This window comes from Hyperolius riggenbachi, chromosome 4 (assembly GCF_040937935.1).
Source record: "Hyperolius riggenbachi isolate aHypRig1 chromosome 4, aHypRig1.pri, whole genome shotgun sequence".
NCBI classification, from domain to species: Eukaryota; Metazoa; Chordata; class Amphibia; order Anura; family Hyperoliidae; genus Hyperolius; species Hyperolius riggenbachi.
In genome coordinates this window covers 285945215-285960685 of record NC_090649.1, presented here as the reverse complement: position 1 = coordinate 285960685, position 15471 = coordinate 285945215, and the positions used below count along the sequence as shown (strand labels likewise).

The 15471-nt window shown below is 41.3% G+C and overlaps 1 protein-coding gene across 1 annotated transcript in view; it reads left to right on the top strand.

The window, feature by feature from the left end:
- MAN1A1 (mannosidase alpha class 1A member 1) overlaps positions 1 to 12078 on the top strand; it is a 312142-nt gene extending 300064 nt beyond the window's left edge. The window contains exons 10-12 of the mRNA XM_068231374.1: positions 1054 to 1226; positions 7212 to 7327; positions 11517 to 12078. Of these exons, the coding sequence (XP_068087475.1) occupies positions 1054 to 1226; positions 7212 to 7327; positions 11517 to 11643 (416 nt within the window). The 3' untranslated portion in view covers positions 11644 to 12078. The remainder of the gene's footprint in view (positions 1 to 1053; positions 1227 to 7211; positions 7328 to 11516) is intronic.
- Positions 12079 to 15471: the final 3393 nt, after the last annotated feature.

Sequence of the window (15471 nt, the reverse complement as noted above, 5' to 3'; positions counted from 1 at the left end):
ATACATCACAGGTGGGGTACAGGTGGGTGGGATACATCACAGGTGGGGTACAGGTGGGTGGGATACATCACAGGTGGGTGGGATACAGCACAGGTGGGGTACATCACAGGTGGGGTACAGGTGGGTGGGATACATCACAGGTGGGGTACAGGTGGGTGGGGAACAGGTGGGTGGGCAACACGTGGGTGACACAAATCCATAGCAAAAGTGGAATACATCACAAGCTTAAACCACAAGCCCCCCCCAAAAACTTCTAGTCAACATACCCTCTGTGCCTTGCTGTCTCTTGCTCAAGTTCTCAAAGTCCTCCACATACAGCTTGGCAATTTTTTTCCACAGGCCTCTGCATTTTTTGATGTTGCTGTGGTCCGCATCCCCCTTGTCCCACAGGACTGGTACCTGCTGCACCTGTAGGATGAGGTCTTCTGATGTGTAGGGCCTCACCCCCTCGCTATCAGACAGATCCTGCTCCATATTGCTGCCAAAGAGCTCCAGCATGAAGTCACTGCTGCTCCACTCTGTGAACGCTGGTGCCATGTGGTCCCCATCCAAAATGGCCACCATACCATAGAGTCAGCATAGGAAGTGTGGTACAACATCCGGTTTTTATAGCCAGTGTGTTGTGCGCTCTCCGGTTCTCATTGGTTTCCATTGGCCGGATGCAACATTCCGGCTCCGGTCCGGATACGTCAGCCGGACCAAAAAATAGCGCATGTTGGAACGGACGCCGGAGTCCGGATCCGGTCCGGACGAAACGGACGCATGTGAACGGTCGCATAGACTTTCATTGCTATGCCGTGCGTCCGTTTCGTCCGGTCCGCATGCGGTCCGGCTCCGGCACGGCTCTGGCACGGCGATTCCGGATAGCAGCCGCTAATGTGAACCGGGCCTTAGTGTTGTGACTTTGCCAATACATCCAACTAACTAATGGTAATCTGTGGTCACATTCAGTTAATAACTTTAACCTTTTTCTTTGCAAGTTAGATTGGCACACTTCCTGACTTTTTACCTTACTGGTTGTAACTAGCTACTTTTGTGATATGTTTTTATTAGCAACAAAACTGGGACCAGAAGCTTTCAGGTTTGATGGAGGCGTTGAGGCAATAGCTACAAGGCAAAATGAGAAATATTATATTCTGCGGCCAGAAGTCATCGAAACATATATGTATTTGTGGAGATTTACGCATGACCCAAAATATCGACAGTGGGGTTGGGAAGCTGTAGAGGTAAGTCTGTTTTCATTTATTTTCTTATTTGGATAAAGCATTGTACCTAGTTATGTACATTGTCACCTTTAATCACCCGAATCTCCACTCTGGAACTTTTCTTCTGTGAAACTATGCCGGCTTGGTATGTTACAATTTCAGCCAGACCTTATTTAACTTTTTTGTTTCCAAAGATTTCCCAATTTTTTATTTTCTGTTTTAATACCTGTTGTTCTCTGATCGCTAATTTGATTATGGTTTGTGTCTACCGAACGGTTTGTGTTCACTGGCAGATAGCTAATTTGATTATTGTGTGTGTCTACCTATTGTCAAATTCTCTCAGGGTTGAATAGATCTATGCGCTGATGGGGTCTTTCATGCTAGGAATAGAACATGAGGGTTTTTTTGTCAGATGGCTCGATAGATAATTTCTGACAGGTCTGATATGATTTCGATCGTTTTTCTGATCAATTTTCTCATAGAAGAAAAAATGAATGAAAATCGATCAAAGTAAATCTGCAAAAAAAAAGTGTGTATTCCTAGCATTCAATTTGAAAGACTGTGTAATGTCTGGTACACAGCATGTAATTTCCCCTCAGATAGACCGGTCGATTCAATTATTTCCGACAGGTCCGATCTGATTTCCAACTGTTTTTTTGATCAATTTTCTGATCACTTCTATAGTAAATCGATTTTAAAAAAAATGGAAATCAGATCAGACCTGTTGGAAATAATCAATTCGACCCATCTATCTGATGGGATATTGCATGTTATGTACCAGGCATAACATGGTGTTAGATTGCTGAATAACCCTACAAAATCCTATATAAACTTTTATATCTCACATTACATTTATATGATTCTGATCCAGTTTTGTATCATGCCTGAAGAAGAAAGTTGATATTTCAAAAGCTTGCAAAGAAATCTTGTACAGTTGGTCATATAGAGAATCTGGAGACATAACAAAAAAAATGTTTAGTTGATACCTTTGACTAACATACAACTAAAGAACTGGTGTTGGCAAAGGTTCCCAGTCCATGCAGTAAAGAGCCCAATACCTTGATGTGACAAATGTACACTTAAAAAGGACAATATTCTCAAAGAGTTACGTTTTCCTTGTTGTACCAGTCAAATAATGTAGATTCAGCATATTTCTAATAAACTTTGCCTCCCTCCTTCACCTGATGACCTTTTGTTGCATCTGTATCTTAAAATTAATGTTTTATACTGTATGTGAGAAGACTATAGTTCTTTACATAGTTATCTTCTGGAACAAATTAACAGTTTTACATATGCATTTTAATTACACTTTTTGGTGAAAGCAGTCCTTCAAATGTTGGCATCAGCTGCTTCTTGCGATACACTGATCGCCTATTTATACTTCAAATATACAATAAGGCTACACATTAGACTGTCACCCATTACTACACTGCGGTGGAGCTTAGTACAGACATGTTCCCCAGCTATAGCCATGCAACACGTCTGTTTCTATGGAGGAGGGAGGATGGAGCAATGCAATTGGCAGCCTTGTGTAAACCAACAGCAAGAGGGTAAAGCTACATACACACTTTCCGTAACTTGTTACCTATGGAGATAAGGACTAAATCCCTAGCGTGGCAGTTTTGTCATGAGCAATGTGGTGTTCTACAAAGGGCGGAGGGTTAACAGTGCAGTGTGAAGTGCTGTATGGGGTAAGGAGGGGAATAATGCTATGACTTAAAGCTCCAGCCTGTCAGATCTTTAAGTGACCTTGGGTGACACCAGTACACATGCCAGATTCACATCCAAGAAGGCTCCAAACTGCTGCCTGTGCCGAGTTCAATCTAATGTGTACGGAGCTTTAAGCTATGTACAGTCATGGCTTAACTCGGCTGAAGTGCCCCCCTGGCATTCTGGATCTTAAGTGATGTCCGACACCTGATCGCCCCCTAAGTGCATTGCTTCCTTTTGTGCTACCCATTGTCCCTCTTCCCTCCTCCATAGCAACAGACACATCTGTGGGCGACAGTCCTCATACGTGTGTATGAGGCTTTAGTCCTGTCACTTCTGTGGTTTCCTTTTATATAATCTGCAAGTGTTGTGAGGTTGACTCGCAGAATTCCTGGTCCGTGATCTGGCTGACTAGCAGCACTACAAGTGAAGGAGACTTTCCTTTGTCCCTCTGAAGTAAATGCCATAGAACAGGGAAACCCAGCTTCCTGTTATGGATACAATGTCCTACTTTGGTTATATACACTGTGCTAGCTTTGTATGCTATTTATATATTCAAAAATTTTGTCTTGATGTTCAAAACATTATGAGCTTGAGGTGGTTAGGAGTCAGTCCTGGTTTCTCCATCCATAGCTTTGCCAAAGATGTTAATCAAGGCAGAGCAACAGGATGCAAGTTGTATTCCTCATGTTGCTGTATCTCGGAACCAGCAGAACAGGAAGTGTTGATTTTGTGGTGACAAAAATCATATTTGCGCTTTCTGTTGAGCAGCCATTACATTTCTTTAAAATAGCAATTTAGCAACCCTCGGATCATTTTCAGTGTGATGTCCGGGGTTCTGCTTTATCCACTTCAGGACGAGAGCAATTCTCACATATCAGCGCTGCTCCCATTTATTCACCAATAACTTTATTACTACTTATCACACCTAAATGATCTATATATTATTATTTTCAGGACAAATTAGGCTTTTAGGGTGTGATAATTTTAATAAGCTTATATTCTATGCATTTTAAACTAAAAATAAGCAGGAAAATAGAAAAAACACACTTTCTTAATTTACATCTATTATAGCTTTACAATAAACAGTGCTAACTATACGTTAAGCCCACACATTTTATTTGCTTATCCATCCTGGTTATTACAACATTTAGATTATGTTCCTACTACAATGTATGGTGTTTGGAAACTCCAAACAATACTACAATATTGTATTTGGAAATAAAGGTGGTTTTTTTTTGCTTTCACATTGTACATTGACGGTGATTGCAATACCTCTTTTTGCAAAACTAATAGTAATATACCCACATGGCATGCATATTTAAAAAGCCATGTTCCTAAGATTCTTTTATATTCTGTCAGTTTGTTTTCATTTTATAAGTCCTTTATTTCGTACAGAATATGCAAATATTTAATTGCTTTTGATTCAGTTTGTGAATAAAAAGATTACACAAGACATGGTCCTCAACCTTAAAACTCCCTAAACTCCATTGTACTACTTATCATGGTTAAAATATAACCACATATGTCTCTATAGTTTTGCTAAGACTTTCCCAAGTATGATCATAATTTTGAAAATGACTTTTTATGTTTTGTTTAAGCGTGTCCCTACCTAGTTTGTATGCAATGTGAGTAAGAACTTTAAAACACACCAAAATGTACTCTACAGCTCTTCATGGTTAAAATGCCAAATGTGCTGCATTAGGTAACAAACTGGTGGTGCACTCTCCACAACTACACGTGGCAAATATATCCGTCCAGTTGTCATTAAGTGGTTAAATATACATGAAAACAGAGCTAATTCCATGAATGCACATTACATCAGGCAGATGACAAGACCTTTGAATACTCAACTTTATTGCTATTAAATCAATTCACTGTAACATTTCAATTAAATTTATTTAATGTAATTTCTAATTGAAACGGCAACAAATCAAGAGCCTTCCTCCAGCTTAGTTAATATTTCATGCTGATTGGAAGTCACACTTAGAAAGCTTCCTGCTGGATGAATTGTTTCCTTTTTCATTTAACTGATTGTTTTCAAGTACCCAAGAAGGGTTTCAACTAGCTAGAACTTTAGAAGAGTCTTAAAAAGATGATTTTTTTTCAGAAACAAAATTCATCTGTTAATATTAATTAATTTAGGTAACCGTTTCCACACAAAAAATGTTCTTTGGAAATCTCATTTTCCCTGATTCCCTGAAATATACATAATCCATGAAGTCACTGGCTTGGGCTTCCTTTCTTCTTACACAACAACTGATGCACATGCTCTTGTTGCTTGTCTTAGATGTCCAAAGTGATGCAGGGAAATGGAAAGCATAAAAGATGTGGGATGTTCTTTAGCCTGAAGTGAGCTTTAGTCTGATATACAGATATACCAACATATACCTAAAATATTATTAAAGTGGCCCTGAACTCAGTACTTCCTCTCTGCTCTAAAAGATAAGCAACAACTTAATAACTTTTCAAGAAAAACATTTTTGTTCCAGCTTACAGAACTCCTGCAATAAGTCTGCAGTGTCTACTTCCTGCTTTCATTGAAGCAGACAAAGGGTTAACATCCTGTGTTTCCATATTAGCCTGTCTGCTGAAACTGCTGAATTTCTGTGCTGACACAGCTGAGAAAACAAATTACACTTGTGATTACTTGAAAATGAAGGGGAATCTTCTCTGTTTTCCTTGTGTCCTGTGCAAGAGTTCAGGTCCACTTTATCATGGGCCACCATTCTGTTTACATACCATACAAAGATTCAACTGCCTGTCTGAAATTTTACCTGGCTTGACTACTGCAAAAATCAGAAATAGATTCTGCCCATATGTAAACGATACATATGCTTGACAAGTGGTAACAATGGCACAAGAAAAGCTAATATTTGGTTTCATCAGATATTGACAGCGGTTTTCCCCAACTAAAGGTGCCCATACATTACGAGATATTCCTGTTTGATCGACCATTCAATTTAATAATGTTATCGAATTGAGGGAGAATCGATCATGTCCCATTCTGCTCAATCAATGGCCAATATCTGGCCGAGCAAGATGGAAAATATAGATTGATCGTAAACGAATCTGCTACACTGTAGTTCAACGTCCAGTAAAGTTGATCACTGAATCGCTAGATGGAAAATAGAGTGATGCATGGGTACCTTGACGTAGCCCTCCTTCCTTATGCCTCTTTCCTCAAGTAATCTCACTTGAGATTACTAAACACTTAACTTCCCTCTACTGTCGACCTTAATAATATCAGCCTTTAACACATACCCCTTCCATCCTCTTTAGTGTCCATTGTATAAAGTTTCTGCTACAGGTGAAGCAACCTGCTGCACAATATTTTACCTTTTATCGCCTATAACCACTCTGTTATGGAGTTCCTGAAACACTGTACCAGTTGTATCCTTCCAGCACCGATACCAAGCAAGGTGTTTCCCTCTGTGCAGTAGCTGAAGCCCTGGGCCTAGCCATAACCTTATGATCACTGGAGCATGTGCTTGAAAAATTATCCACCCATTCCCTTGATTGCGAACGCCTTTCTACACATGGCAGTGGGCAGATCAACGGGATCGATCGTTTTCGGGCAGAAATCTGTTGAACGGTCAGCGTTTGCGCATCTATTTCACAGCAGATTCGATCAGTGATCGAATCTGCTGTCTATCGGCGGTAAATCGGGCAAGTGTATGGGCAGCTTTACACATGAAGGCTGACCTGTTTCACTACCAGTCACCTTCTCATTGGTAACTACAGACACTAGTGTATACCAGATCCATATCCAGAAGTTCAAGAAACGTTGTAAGCCTGCAAGCACTTAGTATTGTCAATTTGAATAAATGAATAAACCTGCCCAACCACTGGATTCATTTTATCAGGGCATACTATAGTTGTGCTCAAATGTTGAATTTAACCCATTTTGTTTCTTTGCTTGTTGGGAGAAATGTTTAGACAAGATTTGCATTAAAGAGTATGCGCATGAATTAAAGATCAGCAAGTTGAAATCAAACAGTATTTTTATGCAGCGCAATTAATCCTATTATACTAATGCTCTAATATTGTACAGCTTTAAATCCAAAATGTCACTGAAACCTGGCAATGTTAATTGACTTGCTGCCCAAACGCAAAGTCACATACATCTTCCTTCCTTCTTATCTGTCTTTGTAAATTGAAACTGTGCCTATATTCTTTGAGACAGGGTACTTTCAATTGGCAGAAATGTGAAAGGTAATTGGATTTTGCAGGCTAATCGAAACATTGACAGTAGATTCATGTGCAGCAGCCTGATTGTGTTCTTGTGCTTGTCAGGCACTGGAAAAATTCTGCCGAGTGGAAGGAGGATATTCTGGTGTCAGAGATGTTTATGCTACAAATCCAAGCCATGATGATGTACAGCAAAGCTTTTACCTTGCAGAGACACTCAAGTAAGTATGCCTGGTGTGCAAGAAGCCAGTAAGTGTAACGCACCGATAAATCCTAACTTTCCTACTGACTTTCATTTTACAATGAAAAGCAACTGTCAGCTGTGTGTTTACAACACATTCTTTTTCCACTTATTTTTGGTAATCCCTTTTCATCTTTTGGAAGGACATGATTTGAAATGGCTTTTTTTTTTTTTTCATTTTTTTGCTTTCAGCATGTTCATTATTAAGCTACCTTTTAGAAAAAGGAAAATTAAAAATGTAGGGACAATACCCAGTTGGGTACAGTTTATATGCAGTCAAATGGCAGCGTTTGTAACACTGCATGTTAGTGCCTGACACGCGGCAAGTTACCCAGAAGCAGAGAGCTGTCGCATGTCGCGGCTGAGAACAATCATAGCTGAGCTCTGAAGTGACTCCATGAGGGGGGCTGCATCTTCACCGCCATCACTGAGCCCTAGCATGCTCCAGGCTGATGCATGGGAGCAGTTGACAGGTGGTAAATTTACTGCCTTCAGACAGTTAGTGGCCTTAGGGCGCATTTACACTGCAGTAAAAAATTCAACTTTTTTCCGGAATGCAGAAAAACGCAAAATCAGACAGTGAATGCATCTTATTACTGGTATATGTTTATACGGTCAGTCAGAACGCAAATGTTCTGCATGTGGACTGGAACATAAATGTAGAATCTCCACCTGCTGCATTTTCCCGCAGCTGTATCACAATTGTGCTGCAAATCGGATGCAATACAAGCCTATGGTAATACAGTGTCCATTACTACTTGCTTAGTTGCCACATGCAAAATGCCATCTTGCCTGTCGTTGGGTCCACTGCAGCAGATCAGTGCCCAGCAGAAGCATGGGCACCCCATTGCTTTGCAAAAGATCATGGGGGAAACCTTACAACAGGGAAAATTCTCATTGATTCATGGTGGACTAATGAGAAATCCAGGTAGGACTCTGGTTGATTTTTTTTACAGTCCAATAGAAAGCCCCATGCTTCTGCCATTCTCTTCTCTTATAAGTTATGATACTAGCAGAGGAACGCAAACAGAGCAGGTGCCAAATGCAGGTGGTCTGAATGGCGTGGCATGGACGCCAGCACATCCTAAGGGGGTGGGTTTAACGCACTGTTTCTGCATCCACTGTATTCCCGTTGTAGTGTGAACCCGGGCGTTTTGGTTTTAGTACACAGGACAAGTTTTAGGTTAATGTATGCCCCTCCCAATTTTGTTGGCAATTACAACTGATCATAATGGAAGCTTTGCATGCAGCAGTGTGCAAAAATAAAATCACAAAGTTTGAGACCCTTCAGCATGTAAAGCTTTTTACAGCTCCTGGACATTGGTGTTCACTGCAGTCATAGCACAGGATAGAGATGGTCAATGAAAGCTAAAAATTCCAGCTTGCGTTCAATGTATGCAGCTTGGAACTGAGCCAATCAAGTGCAGTTCCTACTGACTTTGATTACCTAATCCTAAAATGCATATGGTTTGCAAAACAAAGTCAAAAGAGCTAATGTGTCATTGGTTATACTGTATCTATTAGTGAGCAGGCTCTGCTGCAGGAGTGCTATTCAGTAGCAGCTGTGGCATTTGCACGATTTAGGCCTCTTTTACATAAGAAGCAGAATATGGTAAATTTGCTGCCTCTCAGCTGCTCCCATGGACCAGCGGGGCGTTTGCTAACACTCTGCATAGGCGGTGGAGAGGCAGAAGAGGGAAGGCTGTGTCTCCCATAGTCTTCTCACTACTTTCCCTGTGCTCTTGTTCCACTGCTGTCCCCGATTCAACACTTTCAACCAAGCTGGACAGTGGAGGTAAAAGGGGACGGAGAGAGGCCTGGGAAGTCTCTATTGGTTCCAGGGCCTTCCCTCTTTGGGTAAGTATCTAAGTTTGGGGAGGTTTTTTGTGTGTGTTTGTTTTGTACGTTGCTTCAGGTTCACTTTAAAGCCTCAGCCTTGTTTAACCACTGAAGGGCTAGTTCACATAGACCGTTCTGCAACTTTAACCACTTCAGCCTACAGGTAATTTTACCTCAACGCCAAAAGCCATTTTTACCTGTCAGCGCTCCTTCCATTCATTTGGCCATACCTTTATCACCGCTTTTCACATGGGAATCTTGATTGGAGTCATGTCCATTCACTGTAGGCACTGCGATTGGTTCGGCGAACACTCAGTTCCCTTCTCCAATCGCCGCTACGGAAAAGCCACCAGGAAATAGCGGGGGTCCTGCAGACAGGTGTGTGCACCCACCGCTATAACACTGGATGATAATATGCATCCAGATAGCCCACAGCGCTGTTTATCTTGATGACTGTGGTTGTCCAGGTAGACTTAAGTGGTTAAACAACGGACTCCGTGCTCCTAGTTTAACGCAGATGAATGGACAGCTGTCGGTACAATTGCTTACCGGCTTTTGCACAAATGCTGCGTTTTGATCCCGATTTTTGCGGTCATATGCCCAATCCTGGATGCCTCATGTTTCTTCCAGGATTGTTCACCACCACAATTCCATGTACCCTTGTGAGGATGAAAAACTGCACACTGGGAAGAGCCAACAAATGCTTTTCTGCACGCTTACAGAAAAGCATTTGAAACGAGATGCTGGACTGCCTTGGGTGTCTGAATCAGCACTAAGGCTAAATGGACATTTTAAAATGTCCTATTTGTTTACTAATTAGCACAGCCTTTCTCAACCAGGTTTCCCTGGAACCACAAGGTTCGTTGAGTACTCTGCAGGGGTTCCTTGGCATTTCACCCCATCATGGGGAAAGTATGATAGAGCACGTTTAAATAGGGGATACTGTAAAAAGAAGCACTGAATCAGGGTTCAAAATAATAATGAGCACACTAAAGCACTAGAATATGGAGAAAGTATGAGGAGCACTGTAATGGGGGGTAGTGAAAATAAACATCCACGGCTACTTTTAAAGTCCATGCCCCCCGCAAAATAAGTGCAGGGGTTCCTTGAGATCCATAAAATATTTACAGGGGTTCCTTGAGATCCAAAAATTTGAAGGGTTCCTCCAGGGTAAAACGGTTGAGGAATGCTGAATTACCACATATTGGATGTTTAAATGTCCATTTTGCTGAAATGCTTGTGCACGTGGCCACCCACTTTAACCTCTCAGTGGAAGAGTTTGAATTGGTTAGTGTACAGCAAGCATTTTTTCCCCACTTTATCAGTTTCTACTGCAGTTATAAAATGCTTCTGTGTGCAATGTTTATTTTATGCAGACAGACACAGAACATTTATAACGCGCTTTTCTCATCACGGACTCAAAGCGCCAGAGCTGCAGCCACTAGGACGCGCTCTATAGGCAGTAGCAGTGTTGGGGAGACTTGCCCAAGGTCTCTAGGTGCTGGCTTACTGAACAGGCAGAACCGAGATTCAAACCCAGGTCTCCTGTGCCAGAGGTTAACCATTACACTAGTCAGCTTTTGCTTTTGTTTGCTTTTGTTTATAACATGACCGTAATTAGAGCCCCAGTTAGCTGTCACCTTATCACCTAGCTGTCATCTAGCACATTTTGAAGATCTTCTTAGATAGGTGAAGATGAGATTGATCTGCCATCTACTAAGCAACATCTTTCACATGATTTTTCTTTCAATGAATACAGAAATAAACTTTGAGGGCTTGTTCACGCTGCAGGCGTTTAGGTTATTTTTTAAGCGAGGGCGATTTTTCAAAATCGCCCTGAAAACGCTTACACAATGATTCTCTATGAAATGATTCTCTGAGAGTTCATATCTAAGCGTTTCGTTTCCGATCCGTTTAGATAAGCGGTGCTTGAACCATTTTTGAGGTGATTCTGCCTCAATAGAAGGTATAGGAAAAACGCAAATGCTCACAAAACAGTTTTGTGGAGCGATTGTGTTCGCATTTTTAAGAATAAATACATTGTATTTATTATTTTCCGGATCAAAGAGTTCACTTCCTGACGCATCGGAAAACTGCCAACCACAAAAAAGAATTGCCCATCCAAGCGCCGGGAATCGGAAAGAAAAAAAAGCTTCAAAATAAGCACAGCGCGGACGGACACGCGAGCCGAACGCAATGTGACAAGGCCTAAAGGCCAAACCAGCCTATACCAGTGGTGCATTTTACAGCTTACCCACACCTTCTACTACTACTTGAATACTTTTAGGGCATTACTAAGTTTTACCCTGATTTTCTTTTTTTTCTTCCAGATATCTCTACTTATTATTTTCAGACGATGAACTGCTTCCATTAGAACATTGGATTTTCAACACCGAGGCACACCCATTGCCGGTTATCCACAAAAGTGACAGAACGATAGAAGGCTTGGACAAATAAAAGCGAACCAGATATTTTTTTAATACATTTAATTCACTGCATTCCCTCAATAGTCCATCTGAATGATTCCAGGACAGAGCACGCCCTTCATGGCAACACGGTTTTCTTTCTCCTCTTCTTTTGATTTTGAAATTGTATATCAACATTTTGCAGTCTGTCATGTTTACACCGCGATTATTAGGTTATTCCAGCACTATTCCATTGTGATCTTACAATCAACTGTGAATTAAAGCACCTTTTTACTCATGGACATTCCACATAATTAGACAATCCTCTCTTGCCATATAGAATAGAACAGTCTGCACTTTTTGTTACCAGTCCTCTTTTCTTTTTATATGACTGCAAAGATCTTTCCTCCTCTGTGAGGAGATTGTCTGCTTTATGCTGTAATATTTTGCCATGTTGCAAAAAGCCATAAAGAATAGTCTAAAATAACTTTTTTTTTTCTTTCCAGTTATATGTGAATCTAATTTGTCTGAAATTCATCGAAGACAAATGATGTAACTGTGACTCCTTTCTTCTTATGCGGGTTTTCCTTGGTAATAGGTTCAGAAGATTTTCATGTCTAATGAAAGTGGTATAGAAAGAACTGAATACCATGCAGACGTTATTCTATTTTTTGGCAATGATCTGCTTTCTTTCTGGTTCTTTTCTTGCCTGTGTTAAATGATTAGTTACCTAATCTATTAAGAAATATTTTGACTATACACTTTAGAAATATCTATATATATATGATCTATAGACAATCCAGGTTGTGTAAATCAAATAATTTTAATATGTTCAGATTATTTTTCCTAGGGAAATATTGCTTGTCCTGTGTAGTAGAAATTATATCACCTCATTTCCATTAATTTTTGAATGTGCGTTAGCATAGGTTCTGATTTGATTCTATGGGATCCCCTTTGGATCTCTTAAGTAATTGTTTACCTTATGAAGGCCAGATCTATCAAACAAATACAGGTTTGTCATGGAAGATCTGGTTTTGATTGTGTACGATGTAGTTTTTAAAGGTTCTCCAACTTTTAATATCCTACAGCTGCCCATACAATGTTATCGATTTATCTGTTATACCATTCCGCGCCATTAAGGTGTCCATTAGCTGTCCAATCCTATGGCCGATTGATCATTTCCACCACCGTAATAGATCGCTTGTGCACATTAACAGTTGAATTCCCACTAACCAAATCGAGCAGATCAATGAAATCTATCTGTTTTTTCAGCTCGATTACAAGCTGATCAAATTGCTTTGTGTGAATTTAGCCATTAATGAGCATGACCAATAGTTTCTGTGATTACTATGGCGATTGGAAGCGATCAGTCGCAGGATTGTATTGTTAATGAGCACCATTAGATATTAGGCAAGATCTCGGCAGAAATCTCATGTAGAGCTCCCTGTTGAAGCTGTTAGCTTTGTACTGCCTGATGCAGTGCAAAGCTATGACTCATCTTAATCATGTGCTGCTGTTGCCCTTGGCTTCTGCAGTTCCCAGTGGGCTTAGTCCATTAAAAAAACAGCATTTCTGATCTAATCTGTTGAAACAGTCGAGTAGTGCATGGGTACCTTAACACAAAAAGAGTTAAATCTAGATTTGTGACGCAAGATTTTTGCTTTTGGTTTCTGTATTCCTTTGTCAATACATTTGTTACTTAAGGCGCGTACACACACCATACTTTCGCAAACGACTGGTCCACCAGACCCGCCTGCTGGGCAAACATTCTGCTGACAGTAGCACGTGTGTACGTGCTGTCGGCAGACTGATAAGGCTGTTTCTGAACGATCCGCTGGGCGGGATCGTTCAGAAATAGCCTTATCAGTCTGCTGACAGCGTGTACACACATGCTACTGTCGGCAGAACGTCCGCCCAGCGGGAGGGTCTGGCGGACCGGTCGTTTGTGGAAGTGTGGCGTGTATGCGCCTTTAGATACTGTGAAGCCCTGATAAACAGCGCTTAAAATGAATACCTTTGATAAAATATTCAAAACAAACATTTTTCTCTGCCTTGACTTATCACAGTCTGATAAGAAAATATTGATAAAAACTTTTGTATAGATTAAATAGAACAAAATCCTCATACAAAAATGTCACCTGGCAGGGATCGGGACTTAATCCCTTGGGCTATAGTGTGGAGTTGACGCTGTACAAATGCACCGCTATCTTCTAAGCTAGCAATGTGTTCCTGTTGCTATGGAGGGAGAAGTGGCGCAGATAGAGAGCCGTGCACAATGCAGAGGGGAGCACAGCCGAAATTATTTGCCAAGCTGATTGGTGGCCAAAGCACTGAGGGGAATCTAGACCACTGGACACATGCTGAATTCTCTGTAGAGGTTGATCACCACATGCCATGTCAACCAAGAACTGACTAGCTTGTGTACAAGGCTTTAGAGAGCCTCATCTGAGCCTGTCCCTGGCTTTCAGAGATTACAGTAACACTGATCAAAAATCTTTTATCACAAATCTGGGTTTAAAGCCCAACTCTAGGGAGGGAAAAATAAATTTTGGCAAATGTAGTGTTAAGGAAGCCATACACTGGTCGATTGCCACCAGATCAATCAGCAGATCGATCCCTCTGTGATCGAATCTGATCACAGAGAGATCTATTGGCTGCCTACACTGCAAACAGATTTTGAATCGATTTCACTATGAAATCGATTCACAATTTGTGGAGCTGCCGCCGCCCCCAGCATGCATTACCTGATCCTGCCGGCGCTAGTCCCCCGGTCTCCACCGTCTCTTTTCCGCTCTGGGTTCCAGCTTCACTTTACTGCCTGTTGGGGGGGAATTTTTTTCTACTGTTTAAATGTCCCCGACAGGAAGTTAAGTGAAGTCAGCCGGAGCCCAACGCGAAGAGGGGACAGCGGGGACACGCGCCGGCGGAATATGTAATATATTGCTGCTAGCGTCAGTCGTCAGAAAATTTTCTGCGTGGACAGATTGACGGGATCGATCGATTTTGGCCGGATATCGGTCAGCCGGTCAACATTTGTGTATAGATTTCACAGCAGATTCGATTACAGTGATCATATCTGCTGTCTATCGGCAGGAAATCGAGTAAGTGTATGGGGCACCTTAAGACCACATTTTGGATTTTTACTGCTGACTGTCCTTATCCTCCAAATGTAAAAATGTATGTAACAGCCTGTCCAGATAAAAAATGGGGAAATCTTTCAGAGATTGATGAGAATGTTAACAGATAACGCTTTTGTAGAGTAGGGAGAATGTTAAATCCATGATTAATTTTTATTACTGTCCCTTATTTCCTGTTCCTGGGACTGCTTATTTTCTTATTAAAGGCACCTAGCTCCATGTATATTAAAGACTAAAATATTTTTACTTGAATTGGGCAATAACTCGGTATTCATGAAAAGGTGTACTTTCATTGAGTAAAAATGAGGATAGCTATATAAATGTAACACCTTCTGTATGTCCAGTTCAATTACATTTACATTCCTCTGAAAACTTGTCCATAAGGGCTGGTTCACACAGATGTCCGCCGGCATTCGGGACTTGACGTTAAACGTTCCCATTCAAGTGAATGGGAGAGTTTGTACCAGGCATTTGCATGAACGCGGCGTTCCGATCCCGGTGTTTGAGGCGACCCTGGATGCTACATGTAGCTTCCAGGGTCTTTTACCTGCTCCATCTAGTGTCCCCCTGTGGGGATGAAACCGCCGACCGAGCTGCCGCTAAACGAGACTCCACCGGAAGTCGGGCAGATGCCCATCTGAACCAGCCCTAAAGAACAAGGATAATTTTGCTCATAGCTGCCACTTTTTTTTTTTTTTCAAGCTTGCAATGAGAAAATTCTGTGCGCAACATCACATGTGTAA